Consider the following 23,005-nt stretch of genomic DNA (forward strand, 5'->3'; position numbering starts at 1 on the left):
GGTCATGTACCATGTAGCTGTTAAAGGCTGTTGAATCAGCGTCCACTTTTAACAGTAAGTCGTTCATGGCTTCATGAAATGGAGGGATAAGTTTCCTCATCTCCGCATCCAGAGACTCAAACTGCTTCTTCCCGTATGTCATCTGACCGACCATGCAGCCCAGAGCTGCACCCTTACAATGAGATGCATGTATTTATTAGTGCTGTCAAATCGATTCATTGTGATTATTCGCATCGACACTCACAGAAAAAGGGTACAAAAGCTTTTGCCCTTTTAAAAGGTACACCTAAAGAGTTCATATTGGTGTCATAAGTGCACATATTAGTACCTGAATGGTGAATATTAGAACATATTAGATCATCGTTCCAGTGACAACTTTTGTAAAAAAAAAAATCTGAGAGTGTAACATAAAAGTTTGTGTTTATATAATATAAGTGTATATATCTTATTATATTTAAATATATATTATACACTGATCAGGCATAACATTATGACCACCGATGATCTCTTCATCAGCTGTTTGTGGGTGGGATATATTAGGCAGCAAGTGAACATCACAGTTGATGTGTTAGAAGCAGGAAAAATGGGCAAGCGTAAGGATTTGAGCGAGTTTGACAAGGGCCAGATTGTGATGGTCAGAGCATCTCCAAAACTGCAGCTCTTGTGGGGTGTTCCCGGTCTGCTGTGGTCAGTCTCTATCAAAAGTGAAGGACCAGTGGAGAACCGGCCACAGGGTCATGGAGGACCAGTGGAGAACCGGCCACAGGGTCATGGAGGACCAGTGGAGAACCGGCCACAGGGTCATGAAGGACCAGTGGATAACCGGCCACAGGGTCATGGAGGACCAGTGGAGAACCGGCCACAGGGTCATGAAGGACCAGTGGATAACCGGCCACAGGGTCATGGAGGACCAGTGGAGAACCGGCCACAGGGTCATGGAGGACCAGTGGAGAACCGGCCACAGGGTCATGGAGGACCAGTGGAGAACCGGCCACAGGGTCATGGAGGACCAGTGGAGAACCGGCCACAGGGTCATGAAGGACCAGTGGAGAACCGGCCACAGGGTCATGGAGGACCAGTGGAGAACCGGCCACAGGGTCATGAAGGACCAGTGGAGAACCGGCCACAGGGTCATGGAGGACCAGTGGAGAACCGGCCACAGGGTCATGGAGGACCAGTGGAGAACCGGCCACAGGGTCATGGAGGACCAGTGGAGAACCGGCCACAGGGTCATGAAGGACCAGTGGAGAACCGGCCACAGGGTCATGAAGGACCAGTGGAGAACCGGCCACAGGGTCATGGAGGACCAGTGGAGAACCGGCCACAGGGTCATGGAGGACCAGTGGAGAACCGGCCACAGGGTCATGGAGGACCAGTGGAGAACCGGCCACAGGGTCATGGAGGACCAGTGGAGAACCGGCCACAGGGTCATGAAGGACCAGTGGAGAACCGGCCACAGGGTCATGGAGGACCAGTGGAGAACCGGCCACAGGGTCATGAAGGACCAGTGGAGAACCGGCCACAGGATCATGAAGGACCAGTGGAGAACCGGCCACAGGGTCATGAAGGACCAGTGGAGAACCGGCCACAGGGTCATGAAGGACCAGTGGAGAACCGGCCACAGGGTCATGAAGGACCAGTGGAGAACCGGCCACAGGGTCATGAAGGACCAGTGGAGAACCGGCCACAGGATCATGAAGGACCAGTGGAGAACCGGCCACAGGGTCATGAAGGACCAGTGGAGAACCGGCCACAGGGTCATGAAGGACCAGTGGAGAACCGGCCACAGGGTCATGAAGGACCAGTGGAGAACCGGCCACAGGGTCATGGAGGACCAGTGGAGAACCGGCCACAGGCTCATGGAGGACCAGTGGAGAACCGGCCACAGGGTCATGGAGGACCAGTGGAGAACCGGCCACAGGCTCATGGAGGACCAGTGGAGAACCGGCCACAGGGTCATGGGCGGCCGAGGCTCATTGATGCATGTGTGGTCCGATCAAACAGACGAGCTACTGGAGCTCAAACTGCTCAAGAAGTTAATGCTGGTTCTGATAGAAAGGGCTCAGAATACACAGAGCATCTCGGTTTGTTGTGTATGGGGCGGCACAGCCGCTGACCAGTGCCCATGCTGACCCCTGACCCCGCCCAAAGCACCAACAGTGGCACGCGAGCATCAGAACTGGACCACGGAGCAATGGAAGAAGGTGGCCTGGTCTGATGATCACGTGTTCTTCTACATCACGTGGATGGCCGGGTGTGTGTGTGTGGCTTACCTGGGGAACACATGGCACCAGGTGCACTATGGGAAGAAGGCAAGCCGGCGGAGGCAGTGATGCTTTGGGCAATGTTCTGCTGGGAAACCTTGGGTCCTCCATCCATGTGGATGTTACTTTGACACGTCCCACCTCTACCTAAGCATTGTTGCAGACCATGTTCACCCTTTCATGGAAACGGTATTCCCTGGTGGCTGTGGTCTATTTCGGGATAATGCGCCGCCACAAAGCACAAATGCTTCAGGAATGGTTTGAGGAGCATAAACACGAGTTTGAGGCGTTGACTTGGCCTCCAAATTCCCCAGATCTCAATCTAATCGAGCATCTGTGGGATGTGCAGAACAAACAAGTCCGATCCATGGAGGCTCCACCTCGCAACTTACTTAATTACTTGGTGCCAGATACCACAGCACACCTTCAGGGTCTAGTGGAGTCCATGTCTCGACGGGTCAGAGCTGTTTTGGCGGCAAAAGGGGGACCAACACAATATTATGCCTGATCGGTGTATGCATATATACAAAATGACATTTATGATTACCATAGCAGCGATTGCAGCAGAAACGGACCCTCCACCAGGAGCCGCTGTTCTGGCCCCAACGCTGTGGACAAACTTCTGCAGAGACAGAGACACAAGCCGCCCATCTTCCTGAGTGTCCTGGACTATATACCTAAACCCAGCGTGAAACAATCAGATACAGTGCTTCTGTTAGACATGGAGATGGCAAATCATTGTTATTCCTCTAATACTTTTGGGACTTACTCTATAATTCTCTCCTTTGGAACAAATGACCCCAAAGAGTCGAGTCCTAGTTTGCTGATAACCTGAGAGAGAAAAATAACGAGAAGGGAATGAAGTTGATTTGCTGCTGAGTTGAACGTGTTGAATTACAAATTTAAGAAAGTACATTGCATTTAGCATTTTAGGTAAAAATGATGATATCAGATGAATTAGTCTGCTATGCAAATCTTCCAGACCTGTTTAACTGATTTCAGAGGCTATAGCAAGAGTCTCCTTTCCTGCCAGACCTGTTTTCTCTATTGTATTTTAAATGAGTTAGATCACTGAGATCCCACCTTTGGGAGCCCAGACGTTGCCCCTTTTGTCTTTAATGGCTCTGGGATGGCTCTTGGAATTGGAGTTCCTGGCTAGCATCTATGCGTTTGAATAGTTATGCTGATTAGGAGTAGTAGTAGTAAGACAGATACTCTGTCTGGGCAGGTTTTCCCAAAACCTGTATATTTAATTAACATGCTTTGTTCAACCTCAATGTAAATCCCTCCCCCTTTGGAATGTATATAACCTATGAGGTATACTGTTAAATCAGACTGCTTTCGGACGACCTGCAGCACAGAGAGTGCCCATTAAAAGAATCACTTCTGTCTTGATCCGACGTCGCCTGGTCTCTTCACGAAACAACAGAAGTTCACAACAAACGTTTAACGATTTTAACCCACCAGTCGGATTTTGTGATCCTCTTCCACAACAAACAGCTTTTCTCTCTGGATGTAGAAATCTGCACAGTCCAACATCGCCTTCAGAGGAATCAGACCAACTATCTGAGACCCCACCACTGGCAGGTTCAAATCCTGGACCGGTAGAAAGGATCTACATTCACTTTTGATTCATGCATTTTTAAATGATTCTGATTCTGTTGAATGACTGAAAGCTAACTCGCCTTGGCATCTCTACAGATCTCCTCATACACCACGTGCATGGGCGTCAACTCAAAGTCCAGGATGTTAGTGGACACCTGAGCCAGGTTGGCCTCTTCCAGGTACCATCCCATTCCCTGGACCTTTTTGAGAAGCCCAGGCTGCAGGAAGAAGAACATAATAAAAACCTCAAGAACGTGATAGGTATAATTAAGTGTGATTCTCAAGTTCTAGATTTGACGCACAATGAAAACCGAGACCGATACAGTGACGTCAGACAAAGACATACTTGATCTTTGCCACGGCCCTGTTCTCTAATATCCAGTGCGATTCTGTGAGCCTGTTCCTTTGTGCTCAGAAGGTTCACGTTGTAGGCGATGAGAAACTTTCGGGCGCCTGTGACCGTGGCGCCCCAAGAAGGGACGAAGGTGGCAGGGCCGTATTCAGGGGCCCATTCACTCTTTTTCAACTGGGGGACAAAGAACAAAAGGGCAAGCACATTATGTTAATAAGTGTTGACTGGCACAAGGGCGGGGACACCTGTCACTCACATGAGATCGACCAATAGCAAACCACAACTATCCAATGATCCAATCCCGTTAGACAAAATCAAGTCCCGCCCTACATTTGTTCTTGTTCGAGAAGCCGTTTCACACATGGATATACACTCACCTAAAGGATTATTAGGAACACACACTAATACTGTGTTTGACCCTTTCGCCTTCAGAACTGCCTTAATTCTACGTGGCATTGATTCAACAAGGTGCTGAAAGCATTCTTTAGAAATGTTGGCCCATATTGATAGGAGAGCATCTTGCAGTTGATGGAGATTTGTGGGATGCACATCCAGGGCACGAAGCTCCCGTTCCACCACATCCCAAAGATGCTCTATTGGGTTGAGATCTGGTGACTGTGGGGGCCATTTTAGTTCAGTGAACTCATTGTCATGTTCAAGAAACCAATTTGAAATGATTGGAGCTTTGTGACATGGTGCATTATCCTGCTGGAAGTAGCCATCAGATGATGGGTACATGGTGGTCATAAAGGGATGGACATGGTCAGAAACAATGCTCAGGTAGGCCGTGGCATTTAAACAATGCCCAATTGGCACTAAGGGGCCTAAAGTGTGCCAAGAAAACATCCCCCACACCATTACACCACCACCAGCAGCCTGCACAGTGGTAACAAGGCATGATGGATCCATGTTCTCATTCTGTTTACGCCAAATTCTGACTCTACCATCTGAATGTCTCAACAGAAATCCAGACTCATTAGACCAGGCAACATTTTTCCAGTCTTCAACTGTTCAATTTTGGTGAGCTTGTGCAAATTTTAGCCTCTTTTTCCTATTTGTAGTGGAGATGAGTGGTACCCGGTGGGGTCTTCTGCTGTTGTAGCCCATCCGCCTAAAGGTTGTGTGTGTTGTGGCTTCACAAATGCTTTGCTGCATACCTCGGTTGTAACGAGTGGTTATTTCAGTCAAAGTTGCTCTTCTATCAGCTTGAATCAGTCGGCCCATTCTCCTCTGACCTCTGGCATCAACAAGGCATTTTCTCCCACAGGACTGCCGCATACTGGATGTTTTTCCCTTTTCACACCATTCTTTGTAAACCCTAGAAATGGTTGTGCGTGAAAATCCCAGTAACTGAGCAGATTGTGAAATACTCAGACCGGCCCGTCCGGCACCAACAACCACGCCACGCTCAAAATTGCTTAAATCCGCTTTCTTTCCCATTCCGACATTCAGTTTGGAGCTCAGGAGATTGTCTTGACCAGGACCACACCCCTAAATGCATTGAAGCAACTGCCATGTGATTGGTTGATTAGATAATTGCATTAATGAGAAATTGAACAGGTGTTCCTAATAATCCTTTAGGTGAGTGTACATCACAACAGGGATATGCTAACTTTAAGATAAAATACTTTTTTTTTTAGGTCTAGGTGAGTTCTTACCTTCTCCGGTAATGCCTCGTATTCCCCTGCACGGACAGAGGGAAGTGACCTTCTGCTTTCTTTTCTAGCCGCCTCTCCGTAGAGATAAACTACAGACCAAGACAAGACAAAATGGAGGATGGAACTGAAGTGATTCTCAAGTAGTTATTAATAATACACACCATGATGACCTTGGCCTGTACAAACACACCTGGCACATGCAGCATGTTTGACAATCTCTGGCCAAATGTATTGGCACACTGTACACACTCCTCCATGGTGATGTTCTGCACCGGTATGAAGGGACACACGTCCATCGCACCCATCCGAGGGTGTTCCCCTGTTCAAAAACACACCAAATAAATTCATGTGATGCATGTTATCTTTAGATCTGCTACTGCCTCCACAGCTGTACCTGAGTGTTTGATCATGTCTATGAGTTTAAACGCAACGCGTGCAGAATTCAGTGCCCCCTCGATTACAGCCTCAGGCGGGCCCACAAAAGTGTACACCGTCCTGTTAGTCGAAGACCCTGGATCGACGTCCAGCAAACTGCAGCCCTCCGTGGCAGAGATGGCATCGGCTATGGCGTCAATGACCTGGATATTGCCCAAAATATTGTCATGTAGCCTAATACAAAAAAGTATGATCTAACAAAATAAATGACATTTGTAAAAATGTAAAAAAGTCACTTTGTGTATTGAGATAAATATATTTTGTTTTAAAACAATGTGTTCATGTTGACCTTTTAATGCCTTTTTGCCATTTTTCACAGTGTAGGCTAAGCCTGATAAACAATAGTCTACTAAACAAAAACAAAACAAAAAACGCTTGATATGTATCTTTAACTGTCTTGTACATTGTCATTTTAAACAACCAGGTAATGACTGTACAGATTAAAGTTTCAGTGTTGGTGTTAAAATATAGTAAGTGGATGATTCACTAAAAAGAGCCAACTCATCGAGTCATTCGTTCTATAATCTCATTACATAGGTTTTGATATTGGTTTTTGATTCACTAAAAAACTACTCATTAGAGTGATTTATTTGTAAATCAGACAATGGTTTCACTGAAAAGAACTAGTACAGGAATCGGACTACTGGTCGTGCTGTGAATTACCGTATAAAAACAAACGACTCACTGATTTGCTCAAGAATCAAATGGCCATGTTGTAAATTAATAAGAAACTATTAATTAGAGTGATTTATTAGTCAATCAGACAGGTTTGATTCACTAAAAATAACTAGCACAGGAATCGGACTACACTGGTCGTGCTGTGAATTATAAAAAAACAAACGACTCACTGATTTGCTCAAGAATCGATTGGCCATGTTGTAAACTAATAAGAAACTATTCATTAGAGTGATTTATTGGTCAATAAGACGGATTTGATTCACTAAAAGAACTAGCACAGAAATCGGACAACACTGGTCGTGCTGTAAATTACAATATAAAAACAAACGACTCACTGATTTGACTCGCTCTATGTGTTTAAAGAGTCGTTTGTTCGGGAGTCGGACTCGAACCGGCTCAAGTGAATCGTTCGGTCGAGAATCGGACTACAGTAGTTCTTGCATGTTTTTGATTGCGGATTCGTTAAATGAACTCTTTCAGAGTATTTTAGTACAGTGATCGGTCTACATCTGCGGAAGAATACCAAATTACCTTTTTTTAAATGAATCCAGTCAGATTGTCTTACCTCCTTGTTACGCCCCTCTGAGAAATTGGGTACACATTCCACCAATTTAGCCATGACTGCAAGAAAACACTAACTTTCCTCACACACACTTGTCTAATGACTACCCTGGTTCCCCAAAGTGGGACCTATAAAGCGTCTGCAAACATATCTTTTGAATAATTAACCTGTCCTGTGGACTGGATTTAGGTCATTTGGCAATGATTCTTTTATCTTCACAGATAGCCACTTTTGGGGAGGGTTTCCCATCAAACATTGTTCAGACTTTGGGAAAACCTCCCAAAAAAAGTCATTGTCATTTTGGTCTGGCTTTATGGTTGGTTAAAGATTGGGGCATGAACATAATGACATTTGGTCTCTCAGTATGTGGCAACAAACACAAATAAGACTAGATAAGACAGACAGTTTAATAAATGACTCTTGAAAAGCATCCAAACAGTTGCAACACACACACACACACACACACACACACACACACACACACACACACACACACACACACACACACACACACACACACACACACACACACACACACACACACACACACACACACACACACACACACACACACACACACACACACACACACACACACACACACACACACACACACACACACACACACACACACACACACACACACACACACACACACACACACACACACACACACACACACACACACACACACACACACACACACACACACACACACACACACACACACACACACACACACACACACACACACACACACACACACACACACACACACACACACACACACACACACACACACACACACACACACACACACACACACACACACACACACACACACACACACACACACACACACACACACACACACACACACACACACACACACACACACACACACACACACACACACACACACACACACACACACACACACACACACACACACACACACACACACACACACACACACACACACACACACACACACACACACACACACACACACACACACACACACACAGAGGCTGTGATGTCTGGTTAATAAATGATCCAGAAAGGGACCAAAGAGCTGGAAGAGGACAACTTTACCCCTTCCTATGTTTTTGGATGGGACAAAAACACCCTCACAGTAACACTGAAAACAGTTTAAAGTTCACACACACACACACACACACACGCACACACACACACACACAAATGCTTATACGGCCTGAAATGTAAAATGATTAAATAATGGCCTAAACATTAAATATGAATATTAAAAATGTTATAGACTACGAAAAATCACAATTAAATTATGGATTATTAAAAACAAGACCAAATTAATTCTTTTTATGAAGGGTAAATTATCATATTATTTTCTGGACAAATGAACTACTGAACAAAACTACAACAAATGTTGTTGTTGTTATTATCCTTATATGTATTATTATTTTATTACGTATAATGATATATTATATAATGATTATAATTTATAATATCATTTATAGTAAAATACACATTTTAGCATGGCGGCAGCAATGAACACTAGATCCGTCATTACCAAAATCATTATTTCTGTTAAGGATACTTATGATATTATTGAACTACTGGAGAAATACTGAACATATAATAATAATAACATCAACAACAACAGCACATGTTGCTGTTGTTATTATCCTTATATGTATTATTCTTTCATTACGTATAATGATATATTATATAATGATTATAATTTGTAATATCATTTATAGTATTAAAATACACATTTTAGCATGGCGGCAGCAATGAACACTAGATCCATCATTACCAAATTCATTATTTTAAGGGGTAATTTATGATATTATTTAACTACTGGACAAATACTGAACATATAATAATAATAACATCAACAACAACAGCACATGTTGCTGTTGTTATTATCCTTATATTTACAATTATTTTATTAAGTATAATGATATTAATTTATAATATATTTTATCATATTAAAATATAAAAACAATTTTTAGCACGGAGGCAGCAATGAACACTAGATCCGTCATTACCAAATTCATTATTTTAAGGGGTAACTTATGATATTATTGAACTACTGGACAAATACTGAACATATAATAATAATAACATCAACAACAACAGCACATGTTGCTGTTGTTATTATCCTTATATGTATTATTCTTTCATTACGTATAATGATATATTATATAATGATTATAATTTATAATATCATTTATAGTATTAAAATACACATTTTAGCATGGCGGCAGGCAGGAATGAACACTAGATCCATCATTACCAAATTCATTATTTTAAGGGGTAATTTATGATATTATTGAGCTACTGGACAAATACTGAACATATAATAATAATAACATCATCAACAACAACAACAACAACAACACATGTTGCTGTTGTTATTATCCTTATATTTACTATTATTGTATTACGTATAATGATTCTAATTTATAATATAATAAAAAAATATCAACATATTTTAGCACGGAGGCAGCAATGAACACTAGAGCCGCCATTACCCGCCAACATCTCGCGCAGAAGAAGAAACGCCAACCGGAAGAGAACCGTACAAGAAGAAACACCAGCGGAAGGCGGTTGTTTTTTATTAGCCTATTTGCTAATGTAAACCCGATTTATTTCTCGTTGTTTTAAAAACTACTGCTCACTTTTACTCTGGAGATCACAATAAAGTGGTAGGGAGGATGTTGGCTACAGGAGCGGTGAGTTTTTGGAAGGTTTTGAGCGTTTTACGCTAGTTTATTTTGGGGCCTGAGAGAGCTAACGGTTAAAGCTAATGGAGCCGGTTACTATGGTGATATATTAAAGCATATATGTTGCTTTATATTAGAATATGCGTATATATATTGCCTCTACAGAGTTATTAGCGTACCTAATGTTTAATAGAAAGAGTCTATTGAGTTTTTCCACACGTGTGCTGTGCTGTTTGTAAACATGTGTTGGCATTAGTTAGTTATGAATGTGAGATTAATAATTAAGGATGTACAATAATGTAATAGGCCTATAAGTAGAAACAGAAAAGAGTATAAATCAATGTTAATGGGATTTAACCATGGCTGCCTAATGATAAAAGTTGGTTCTGAATTCCTAATGTACACCAGTGGCTTGGATTTGTCTGGTTTTGAGTTGTGTAATCTCTCTGTCCCCTAGACTGTAACCACGGCGGGTCTGGCGCAGGTGGACCGTGAGAAGATCTACCAGTGGATCAATGAGCTCTCCAGTCCTGAAACGCGTGAGAACGCCCTGCTGGAGCTCAGCAAGAAGAGGGAGTCTGTGACGGATCTGGCCCCGATGCTCTGGCACTCCTGCGGGACGATAGCGGCTCTCCTACAGGTGCCGGTCAATCACCGCTGAATTCAACACTAGATAAGCTCATAGATGTTTAGGAGTAAATATTATAGTCTGATATGGTTATTAGGCCTGTCACCAGTGTTGGGGAAAGTTACTTTGAAAAGTAATGCATTACAATATTGCGTTACTCCCTTAAAAAGTAACTAATTGAGTTACTTAGTTACTTTTTAGGAAAAGTAATGCGTTACGTTACTTTTGCGTTACTTTTTCTCACCTGGGAGGGGCTTGCTTTTTTGTTTTGTTTTTTAATAGCAAAAAAAGTCCTTTTTTGTGCAAATGTAAAGACCTCTTCATACCAAAATTGAAATAATAGGCCTCAGGCTGAGGTATAAATGTGCTGCCATTCTGGATAATGGAAGAATAGGACGCAGGAGAAAAACGTTTTACCAATAAAAACAAAAAATCTAGTAATTTTTGCTCATGGCTTAACTGAATCATCAAAGGTCAGCAGCACGACATTGGTCAATAAAGGTAGATTAAATGCATAAAAATATTAGTTTTATTTAACATTTATATATTTGAGGTTTGAGTACTCTGATTTTGCATTTGACTGATTTTATTCATTTTGAGGAGTACAGAATCTTTATTGTGCAAGTGAGATGAGTAAATGCTCACATTTAGTCTAGAACTACAATAACCATCATGTTTACACACAACGCTTCTCCACTTATTTTTCACAACATGGGGGCAGGAGAGCTGTCAGTCAAATAAATGTGAAAAAGTAACTTGCGTTACTTTTTTGAAAAAGTAACTCAGATATTTTGTTGTAAATTTGAAAAGTAATGCGTTACTTTACTAGTTACTTGAAAAAGTAATATTATTACGTAACTCAAGTTACTTGTAATGCGTTACCCCCAACACTGCCTGTCACTATAACAATTTTCGCTGGACGATAAATTGGCCAAGAAATTGTTGCGATAAACGATAATATTGTCGTTCTGAGACCATTTTCATCTAAGATAATGGCATAATAATGCAGGTACACCTTTTCAAAGATCAATAAACTTTATTATTAAAGACTTATTTCCAAAGACTATTTAAAGGGTTAGTTCACCCAAAAATGTAAATTCTGTCATTAATTACTTCCCCTCATGTCGTTCGACACCCGTCAGACCTCCGTTCATCTTCGGACACAAATGAAGATATTTTAGTGTAAATCTGATGCTCTGAAAGGCCTCCATTGGCTCAATGCACGGTTCACTCTCAAGACCCTTAAAAGGTACTAAAGACGTCGTTACAAAGTCCATCTCACTACAGTGGTTCTACAATAACTTTATGAATCGGCGACAATAGTTTTTGTGCGCAAAAAACCCCTAAATAACGACTTATATAGTGATGACGATTTCAAAACACGGCCTCATGAAGCTTCGAAGCGTTATGAATCAGTGAGTCGATTCAGCAGTTTGAATCGCCAAATTTCAGCAGTTTGACACGCGATCCGAATCATCATTCGACTCACTGATTCATAACACTTCAAAGCTTCATGATGCCTTGTTTTGAAATCGTCATCACTATATAAGGCGTTATTTAGGTTTTTTTTGCGCACAAAAACAAAAACTCGTCACTCCATAAAGTTATTGTAGAGCCACTGTAGTGAGATGGACTTTGTAACGACGTCTTTAGTACCTTTTAAGGGTCTTGAGAGTGTAAAGTGCATTGAGCCAATGATTTACTGCATATATTCATCATTCAAAAAGGGAAAGCTTATTCCACTCTGCTCAGATCACTCTAATTAATCACTGTTATTATGAAAATATTTGTGCAGTGTTGCTCAAATTACGTAAAATTATAACCGCCTTCTGTTCAGTTTTTAGACTTACTTGCTCACTTTCATCACTTTTGCTCTTATTCTCGTGCACTGACACGTTCGCTAAGCTGAACAGCCAATCAGAGTTCTCTCTCTCACAGATGACCCGGTGCAGAGTCTACATGTTGAATCAGCCCAAAAATAAATCTAAAAAACTAAGTCGGTCGATGCTTAAAACGACCCGACATTGTCCGATGGCCGCCTGTTGGCTTGGTGTGTCCCTGGCTTAAAAAAAAAACGGTTTTTGTAAGGCTGCACAAGATTATGGAAGCTTGTTAATTCAGACTTTTTTCTCACAATTACGAGTTATAAATTCAGAATTGCATGGTATAAACTCTCAATTCTGACTTTTCTCGCAATTGCGAGTTTATATCTTGCGATTCAAACTTTATTTCTTGCAATTTTCTCTCAGAATTGTGAGATTTAAACTCGGAAATGCGAGTCATGAAGTCCAATTCTGAGAGAAAAAAGACTGACTTTTCTCTCAGAATTGTCGGATATAATCTTGCGATAGACCCTTTTCACGTTTCCAGGTTTCTCAGAAGTGGAGGTCGTCATAGTTGGGTTAACTTTTATAGTGGTGAATGAGAGATGTACATTAGAAATATTTTTTGTGTCCCCATTTGCTCAAATAGCAAAAGAAAACCTCCACAATAGTGATTTCACAACTTTAACAAAGAGGGAAAATATAGAGAAAATAAGATAAAACTTATCTAATGAATTGATGAAAATACAGTATAAAGTTAGCTATTGATACATAAAAAAAAATTGAAATAAATATTTGTATTTAAAATTGTGATTTGTAATGTATAAAGAGACTAGTAGCTTAGTAACAACATTTTCAATTTATAAATTATTTTTGTTTTGGATGAAAATGAAGGACATTTGATAGTAAAATATATATATTTTTTTAAATATTCAGATAATAATTTCATATTTTATGAATATGAAGTAACAATATTTATGTATAATGAATGAATGTATCAGAAAATGTATTTGCAGAATAACTCTTAATGAAAATATATGTATTAATATTATATAAGTATAATATTTGGCAAATTATAATACAAAAAATAATTATTACAGAGGTACAAAAAGTTAAAAAAAAGTTTATATATATATATATATATATATATATATATATATATATATATATATATATAATTTATATCAAAGGTGATTTGTAACTGCATTTTTAATCATTTTGATTTATTCAAATGGCATTTCAGTAAATCCTTTCAAATATTAAAAGGGAGAAGAGCAATAATGTTAACATTTATCTATAAGTAATTTGTCATTTTGCAGGGGGAAAGAAAACTGATGAATTAACAAGTAATGAAAATTATGCAATAGATACATTTAAATATTAAAGAAGTACAAGGAAATTATTACTTTTAACTTTTCATATGTAAAGTGACTTGTAACTGCATTTTTATTGATTTGATTGATTTTTCTGTTTAACTAATAAATTACTAATAAGTTAATAAGTTAAATCTAATACTTTAAGCTACTGAGTTGACTTAACTTGACTTGCTTTGCCGTTACGTTGTTTACTTCATCCATAAGAAACGAGAAGACCATACACACACAGTTTATTATTGGCTCCACAAAACACCACTGTGCATAATGTCCAATTTTAGTATTCAATACATTAAAGGGAAGATTTACATACCGCTGTTGTGGTCAAAACCTTTTTGCCCTTCCAGGTCAATCTCCTACCTATACACTGATATCTCTGTAATGTTCACAGCGCCACTTAATGGTCAAAATGAGAATAACACAACACATTTTTAAACAAATATAATATGGATTAAGTAAATAATAATAACAGTGAAGGACAGATTTCATAATGAAGGTTTAAATTGGTTTTCAAAGAGAAATGACCAAGTTATGGTGTCTTTGTTTTACAGGAAATTGTGAATATCTACCCATCCATAAACCCCCCGACACTGACCGCACATCAGTCTAACCGAGTGTGTAACGCTTTAGCACTGCTGCAGTGTGTGGCCTCCCACGTAGAGACACGGTAACTCACTTCCTGTGTACACCTGAAATAAAGACAGTCTTCAATCCTGTGCCACACTGACTCTTTGACTGTTTTTCATCCGCAGCTCTGCTTTCCTGGCAGCTCACATCCCTCTCTTTCTATATCCCTTCCTGCACACGGTCAGTAAAACTCGACCCTTCGAATACCTGCGACTCACAAGTCTGGGCGTTATCGGTAAGAAAACCGGCTAATGCTGAGGAAAAAAATCAGTGTTTTAGTAGATAAGAGTGCATTGAAAAGTGTTTGTTTTATAGGAGCACTAGTGAAGACAGACGAGCAGGAGGTGATCAACTTCCTGTTGACCACAGAAATCATTCCTCTCTGTCTGCGCATCATGGAGTCCGGCAGCGAGCTCTCGAAAACGGTACCGTATTTCTTCTTGCACATATTTGGCCAATTTTGAACTCTATATTAGGGTAAATCCAGGATTTAAACCACATGTTTCTCTCTTTCAGGTGGCCACGTTTATACTGCAGAAGATCCTCTTGGATGACACGGGTCTTGCGTATATCTGCCAGACCTATGAACGCTTTTCACATGTTGCCATGATTCTGGTGATTTAACTATTATTCGTATTGTTCAGAATTATTATTATGCTTGATTGGCATCTTTTACTTATGTCAATCAGACTGAAAGTTAAACCAGTTGGTAGTGTTCTCAAAAGTAGGGATGCACCGGTTGACCGGCCAAAAATCGGAACCGGACGGTTTTTGCTTCTAACGCGCGATCGGCAACCGGTTTTCTTTATATTTTTCGGCCGATTTTTCCGGAAGTGCGCCCGCGTGCCTATATTGCAATCATTCGCGAACATGTCACTTGTGTGTTACAAACGGAAACTGGAGAACTGAGGGAAGAGACGAGATACGCTGAAGGGAATGAAGAGCCGCTTTCCTGTTTTGATGTGTATAGTTACATCTGTGTGAGCAGGTTTTCACGTTGGTTATGTTGACGGAAGTTAGCCTATTTTCAGTCGCTGTGTAATATCATTACGCTCATGGGGCGGCTCACAGCTCTTGATTATTACGCAGGAATGAGAGTATAGTTCCTGCCATATCGGCCTAGAAAATCACAACTTTTCATTTTCCGTCGGTCTTAGTACACGATGTAACTATACACATCACAACATGTAAATAAGAAAATGTTGCCGTTATTTTGTCACTTATTGAGCAGTAGGCTAGCTGGAGCCATTTACCTCCAGTCTTTGTGCTAAGCTAGGCTAGCTGGAGCCATTTACCTCCAGTCTTTGTGCTAAGCTAGGCTAGCGGTGGGTGCGTCAGACAGAGTTATGGCACACACGGAGATGGGAATGGTGTGTATGGACTTATCTAACTCTGGGGGATACGGTGAATAAGCTAAAGTCCCAAAAAGTCTGCGTGTTCCTTTAATGCCTCTGCATCTCATTTGAAGCTCCAGTCAGAGGAAAATGCCTATCAACGCGTGCTGTCATGAATAATTAAGCGCATGCTGTCATGAATAAAGCAACGCGTCTTCTCATAGGACAAAGACACGCAAAATTATAACCGCGTCTGGCTGAAACTAGCAAAAAACACTTGCGTCGCCTCTGGTGTCACATTGCGTCGGGTTTATGATAGGGCCCCAAATATTGCCTGTGTTTAGGCAGAATGTCTCTGATTGGCTGGCTATTTGCAGTTCTGAATTGTGATTGGCTCATTGAAATGCTATTTTTTTGTCTTGCAGGGGAAGATGGTTCTTCAGTTGTCTAAGGAGCCCTCGGCTCGCCTGCTGAAACATGTTGTACGATGTTATTTACGACTCTCTGACAACTCAAGGTGTGTTTTTTTTTTTCTCTGCTTCTAGTTCCTTGCTCATTTTTAGCCTGTTGGAGGTGCACAAACATTACGGTTGGGAAAAGAGCACATTTGTGCTGCTTAATCATTTGAGATTATGAATTAAATACAATATGAAATATAAAAACCTGGTTTATATTATAAAAATATTACTTGTGATTAATCGTGATTACAGAAAACAATGCGATTAATTCGTTTTTTTTTTTTAGATTCCCAGCACTAAATATTTCACAATATTACTGTTTTTACTGTATTTTTGATCAAATAACGCAGCCTTATGATGCGTTCACATCGGACGCGATTCGCGCGAGTGATTTACATGTTAAGTCAATGCAGAGATGCGAAATGGCATTCTGCGGCGCGATTTGCGCGAATGAGGCGGCGCAAATTGAGCGTTTTGAACGCGCGAATCGCTCAAGTTGAAAAATCTGAACTTTGGCGGATATTTCGCGCCGCGTTAACCAATCAGGAGCTTGCTCTAGTAGTGACAACAATGAGGAGAAAATCTGTATATTAATATCTGGTTCAAACATTATGATTATCACTGTGATAACATTAAATGACATGAAACTCTTTTTGTTAAATGCAAGTTTATGTGTGATCAATAATACAAAAGTATAAGTAATGTATAACAAGCTATACATGAAATAAAGCAAACAATTCAGTCAAACATTCAAAGTCAGTGCTAGTAGGCTAACGTTACAACTGCAACGTACAGTTATAGCCTAAAAATATAAAGTAATGAAACTTATCTTTGCCCTCAGCCTAAACGATTTGCCAGGGAACAAATTATAGATCCATGAGACCAAAGATCGGCCGTTACAAGACGAATTATAGCTCGAGACACCACAGAGACATCAGAGCCAGCGGCAGACGGCAGAAGGACTGGCCGAGGAAAGGTTGCCCTCGCCGGGGTTAATGAGCGCCGCTGATCCACTGGAGCTCACAACTCCGAAAACACCAGATAAAATGTTCAAATAGGCACTCTTTATATAAATAAACCACAGATTTGAGCTTTAAACAACTACATTATCGGCTGAACAAGTCTTAAAACTACGTTGTCACACATTAACAGTAGATTTTAACCAAAAAAAGACATGTAAACACAGCCCATGTCAGCCATTTCTCAACAAGACGAGCCGCTGGCAGAAGCCCCGCCCATGACGCGAATTCGCGTCTGTTGTGCAATGAATGAATGTCACGCGCGATTCGCGCGAATTTCAAGCGCGATTGAAGCGAGTAAACTCAAAAAGCGTCCACCTTCGCGCGAATCGCGTCCGGTGTGAACGCCACATCAGTGAGTAGAAGAGACTAATTTAAAAACATTTTTTAAATCTTACCGACCCTAAACTTTTGAATGATAGTAGGTAGATACATTTTTTTTAACCCTTTCATGCATGCATTATGGACAATATTATCTATATTTTTTTAAATTCTTTTTATTACTGTAATATGATGCTAAAATTGAAATCCATTTTAATTTTTACAAAATGTAGTTTTATTTAAAAATTATTTAACTGTCCACGTATGTGGACACCATGCAACAAAGGCGTAAAAAAAGTTGACATTTAATGCCATAATATGTCACTTTTAATGGTTATTTATGTTGATATATTTGTTAAATGTCTGTTTTATTACAATATAAGACAATTCAAAACATATTTGCAAAAACAGAACGCATATACTAGCAGGTTACAGAAATCAGACTTTATGCAATCTGACTCCACTGTTGCATGACGTCCACATACGTGGACAGTTAGTTTTTGGTGTATAAAAACGTCATTTTACTCTAAATTTTTGTTTTTAAAATACTAACATATTCATCATACTTTACTGTACATACTAATATTTTTTTTTTAGCTCAATTGACCTCCTTATGCAAAAGTTTTTCACAGATATGCCTGGGGCATTTGGCACATGGCTATCGCTGTCAGCCATCTTGGATTTATGAGGTCATCAAGCAATGAATATTTGGGTTACAAGACAGTAGCCATTGTTAAAATATTGCTGTCAATCTACTGACACTGCCCTCAAGTGGTTTGGAGAGAATTACCAAGATAAAGAAACCCTAAATGGAGTTAAATTAACTGTCCCCAAATGTGGACACCATTCAAATTTAATGCAATTTAGAAAATACATATTTTTAAAATATATTAATTTACATTGAAATATATTTCATTACAAATTATTTAAATATACATGAATTATTTGCCTTTATAAAGCGCTATATTTTCTGTTTCTCAGGGCGAGAGAAGCTCTGCGTCAGTGTCTGCCGGACCAGCTGAAGGACACCACTTTTGCTCAAGTGCTAAAGGACGACTCCACCACCAAACGCTGGCTCGCACAGCTCGTCAAAAACCTACAGGAAGGGCAGGTCACAGACCCACGCGGCATCCCTTTACCGCCCCAGTAACACACACACACACACACACACACACACACTCATTCAAAACCCTCCAGGACGGCCAGCATCTCACCCTTACACACATCAGACTGTTCTTACATACAAGGGCACTTAATATTTTTTGCCAAGAAGCCCAAAAAAACGGTGCTCAGCATTCACGGTTTGTTTTTCGAGATATTAAAATTGACTTTGGACTCTGCTGGACTGAGGAAGAGTCAGTCTCAACCATTATTATTGTTTTTTTTCCTTCTTCCTCTAAGCCTTTTTGACAGAATCAAGAGGAATCGAAAGACTGTATTGTCTGTATTTTTCATCCAAAAAAAAAAAAGGAAACGTGTTTGTAATTTTGAATGCTGTTAAATAAACAGTGTCATGTCATCGTAATTGTCAAGTGAATTGACCGCAGTGATGCTTTTCTGATTTTGAGGAGGAATTCGGATATTTGGAATGAATTTTGGACCTTTTGAGGTTGTGAAATAATTAGGGCTGTCAAAAGATTAATCGCGATTAATCGCATCCAAAATAAAAGTTTGTGTTTACATAATATATGTGTGTGTACTCTGTTAATTATTATTTATATATAAATACACACACATTCATGTATATATTTAAGAAATATTTGCATGTATATACATTTATATAATATATATAAATGTTTTATATATAAAAATATTTTTTTCTTAAATATATACATGCTTGTGTGTGTGTATTTATATATAAGTAAAAATTAACAGAGTACACACACATATATAACACAAACTTTTATTTTGGATGCGATTAATCGCGATTAATCTTTTGACAGCCCTAGAAATAATGCAAATGAGGCTGTGAGTGTATAGAAATAAAATGTTCAATAGTTTTGCGAAAGTCGTTCGGCCAAACATAACACAAAACGGGTTAAATTAGACACTCATAATTTGATTTACAGAGTGATATATATACTTTAATAATGAATAAAAATAACGCCATATCAACCGAACGGTCAGTTGAATTTAGTTGCTAATCACCTTTGTGTAATGAACGATCTGATACGTCGTTAAACCCAGGGTGAGAGTTTCATTGAGGTGATGTCTGCAATGGAAAGTGTTCGAGCGTGTGTGTGTTCGTATAGGAGTCTGGAAGCGGTCCAGCCATTGGCTCGATGATATAGCCGGTAGGCAGGGACCCCCTTTTTAAAGACGCCAGTGCTGTGTGTGTGTAAGCTGAGCTCAGACATTGAGCTCAGTTGTGTTTTATTCATGAACAGAAACACGAGGAAGGGACAGAAGAAGTATTCCTAATGGGAGATGAAGCCAGGTACAACCGAAATCGACCGGCGAGACCCCTCGATAGGAACAAAGTGCTCCAAATGTGTTATTTTGAATATGAGATGTGTGAAATTGGCCTTACAGTTTAATGGGGTTGCTAAATGTTGAATGCCTAGCTTAGTAACTTGATCCGATCATCTGGGGGCTCCGCTAAAGGGCCCCAGCGAGGAGATAATAGACTCTTGAGTTGTGCTCTACAAACACACATTAAACTCCCTGACGTGTGTTTCAGAGCCAGACTGGAAGCGGGCGGCGCTGTCAAGATGCCATTTGAATATTTAATGAACATTCGCTCACTTATTTGATCATTTGCGTGTGTGGTGAAGTTATGCCTCTTCATAATTTTTTAGAGGGAACGGTTTTTCTAGGGCTGCCACTAACGACTATTTTTATATCAATTAATCGATCGACTAATTTATCACAACAATTTTACTTAAAAACATTTAATTTAACTTGCAACGTTGGCCTTCAGTAGTGTACTATAAAAAAAGTATAAATGTAAACAAGCCCTTGACAAAATATAAAACTAAAAGAGTACAAATGTAAAAAGGTACACATTTGTAAACCAACATAACAAAAAAAGAGAATATCAACAAATACTTTTTATATAGAATAGTGTCGTCACGATACCAAAATTATGATTTCAATACGATACCAGACTAAAATACCTGACCAGTGTTGGGGTAACGCATTACAAGTAACTTGAGTTTTGTAATCAGATTACTTTTTCAAATAACTAGTAAAGTAACGCATTACAAAATATCTGAGTTACTTTTTCAAAAAAGTTACTTTTCACATTTATTTGACTGACAGCTCTCCTGCCCCCATGTTGAGAAAAATCGAGAGTAAGTGCAGAGGCGTGTGTGTAAATGTGTTATTGTAGTTCTAGACTAAATGTGAGCGTTTATTTATCTCACTTACACGATAAAGATTCTGTACTCCTCAAAATGAATAAAATCAGTCAAATCAGAGCACTATGCAAACCTCAAATATATAAATGTTAAATAAAACAAATATTTTTATGCATTTAATCTACCTTTTATTGACTAATTTCTTGCTGCTGACCTTTGATGATTCAGTTAAACCATGAGCAAATATTACTAGATTAGGAAAACTTTTTTCTCCTGCATCCTATTCTTCCATTATCCAGAATGGCAGCACATTTTTACCTCAGCCTGAGGCTTATTATTTACATTTTGGTATGAAGAGGTCTTTACATTTGCACAAAAATAGAAGTTTTTTTGCTAAAAAAAAAAAACCAAGCCCAAAACACAAAAGTAACGTAACGCATAACTTTTCTTAAAAAGTAACTCAATTAGTTACTTTTTAAGAGAGTAACGCAATATTGTAATGCATTACTTTTTAAAGTAACTTTCCCCAACACTGTACCTAAATACCGATAAGTTACTGAATCGATACCATGGCAAAAAACAGTAAAAGTAATTGAATAATATGACAGAACTTACTATTAATTGTTTTAGGGTTAAAGCAGCACTAGGTAACTTTTCAACCTTTATAATATATTTCCAAACCTCTTGTGATGATACATCGACTTACAATAGGTTGAATGACACGTCTGCCATAGCCTGACGGGGTCTGTATCGCTTTTAATCGTACTTTTAAACTTCGGGTTTCGGGTAGTAACCCGAGAACAAAAAGAACTACAAAATTCGACCGCTTTACGGCATATACGTCACTTCCACCACCACCCCCACTTCCTTAAATTCGGACGTGCGAGAAAAACGATTTGTTTGCCGGATGTTATAGTCATGGCCGAAGCAGCACAGAAAAATAAGAAAGCAAAGGTTTTGTCGGAGGAAAGCAAAAAGAGGAAACGAGAAAGTGATGGGATTAAAGACAGGAGGATCAACATTGGGCCAGCGTTTGCTCGTTGGCGTGAGCTGAAGGAGGAGGGGCTTCATTCTTGCAAGTAAATACATAAGTCGTACAAAATCATATTTTAGGATACCTAACATGTAAGTGATATTTGTTTATTTGTCTTGCCTCAAGCTATAATGCATATCGATTTTTCAAATTTGCAGATTCATCTATGGTAGCTTGATATTATAATATTGATGATATATGGTTATTACCTGTCACTCAAACATTGAATTGAAGTATCATATAGATTCTGTAAAACGGGAACCAATAGACTAGGCTACTATAATGACGCTGGCTTGTAAACGTGAGCATCGCGATCATTTGGCGTTTGAAAAAAATAAAACCCATGAAATGATATTCATATGACATGCTGAAACATATGCCACTGTACCTGGGATGAAGACATTTGACACGCGACGCAAGCAGAACACGCATGTGAACTCCTGCAGTGTTCAGGGCTATCATGGTTGTCATGTCAATAAATGCACGTGCGATGCATCCCCTGATGTAAGATGACAAGAGTTTACGACAGTAGTAGAGGACAATACTGTTTCCCAACTGTAGGGGGACCGAGAGCAAAACCTACCTAGTGCTGCTTTAAAAAACCCTATAAACTCACTTGACCGGCATGTTCACACAGAATATGAGGTCCGGCCCTTTAAGAGCTGCACGGACCGAATTCATTGTAACACCCGATTTCTCACTCAACTCTGTATACGATCACTAAAGACATATCCGACTGCGTTTACCCGAATACTCGCCTGGACGTGCATTTTTACATATTTTTGTATGTATACATATCGTACCCAACTTACCCAGTGAGACTAAAAA

The 23,005-nt window shown here is 39.8% G+C and overlaps 2 protein-coding genes across 3 annotated transcripts in view; one reads left to right on the forward strand and one right to left on the reverse strand.

Moving 5' to 3' along the window:
- Nucleotides 1–7,756, reverse strand: part of ftcd (formimidoyltransferase cyclodeaminase) — a 17,652-nt gene extending 9,896 nt beyond the window's left edge. The window contains exons 1-10 of one of the 2 annotated variants that reach the window (XM_079807548.1): nucleotides 7,558–7,756; nucleotides 6,274–6,457; nucleotides 6,070–6,198; nucleotides 5,880–5,968; nucleotides 4,216–4,395; nucleotides 3,950–4,087; nucleotides 3,729–3,860; nucleotides 3,034–3,095; nucleotides 2,812–2,941; nucleotides 11–172 (exon numbers count right to left, since the gene is read on the reverse strand). In XM_079807548.1, coding sequence (XP_079663674.1) covers nucleotides 11–172; nucleotides 2,812–2,941; nucleotides 3,034–3,095; nucleotides 3,729–3,860; nucleotides 3,950–4,087; nucleotides 4,216–4,395; nucleotides 5,880–5,968; nucleotides 6,070–6,198; nucleotides 6,274–6,457; nucleotides 7,558–7,611 — 1,260 coding nt within the window. In that variant the 5' untranslated portion in view covers nucleotides 7,612–7,756. The remainder of the gene's footprint in view (nucleotides 1–10; nucleotides 173–2,811; nucleotides 2,942–3,033; nucleotides 3,096–3,728; nucleotides 3,861–3,949; nucleotides 4,088–4,215; nucleotides 4,396–5,879; nucleotides 5,969–6,069; nucleotides 6,199–6,273; nucleotides 6,458–7,557) is intronic. The other variant, XM_079807549.1, reaches the window with a different exon arrangement.
- Nucleotides 7,757–10,088: 2,332 nt separating this feature from the next.
- Nucleotides 10,089–19,529, forward strand: cnot9 (CCR4-NOT transcription complex subunit 9). Its single transcript, XM_079807552.1, has 8 exons — nucleotides 10,089–10,271; nucleotides 10,720–10,902; nucleotides 14,638–14,753; nucleotides 14,839–14,948; nucleotides 15,029–15,138; nucleotides 15,230–15,328; nucleotides 16,473–16,564; nucleotides 18,827–19,529. Exons 1-8 carry the CDS (start codon nucleotides 10,254–10,256, stop codon nucleotides 18,993–18,995), a joined length of 897 nt encoding a protein of 298 aa, XP_079663678.1. The 5' UTR covers nucleotides 10,089–10,253; the 3' UTR covers nucleotides 18,996–19,529.
- The last annotated feature ends 3,476 nt before the right edge of the window (nucleotides 19,530–23,005 follow it).

This window comes from Gobio gobio, assembly GCF_949357685.1.
Source record: "Gobio gobio genome assembly, chromosome: 24".
In the NCBI taxonomy this organism is placed as follows: Eukaryota; Metazoa; Chordata; class Actinopteri; order Cypriniformes; family Gobionidae; genus Gobio; species Gobio gobio.

What these genes read in the sequence shown, in the direction of transcription:
- cnot9 (XM_079807552.1), top strand. An exon ending in CGATAGCGGCTCTCCTACAG is followed by an intron (nt 10,903 to 14,637) that starts GTGCCGGTCAAT and finishes TTTGTTTTACAG; the next exon opens with GAAATTGTGAATATCTACCC. An exon ending in CGACTCTCTGACAACTCAAG is followed by an intron (nt 16,565 to 18,826) that starts GTGTGTTTTTTT and finishes TCTGTTTCTCAG; the next exon opens with GGCGAGAGAAGCTCTGCGTC.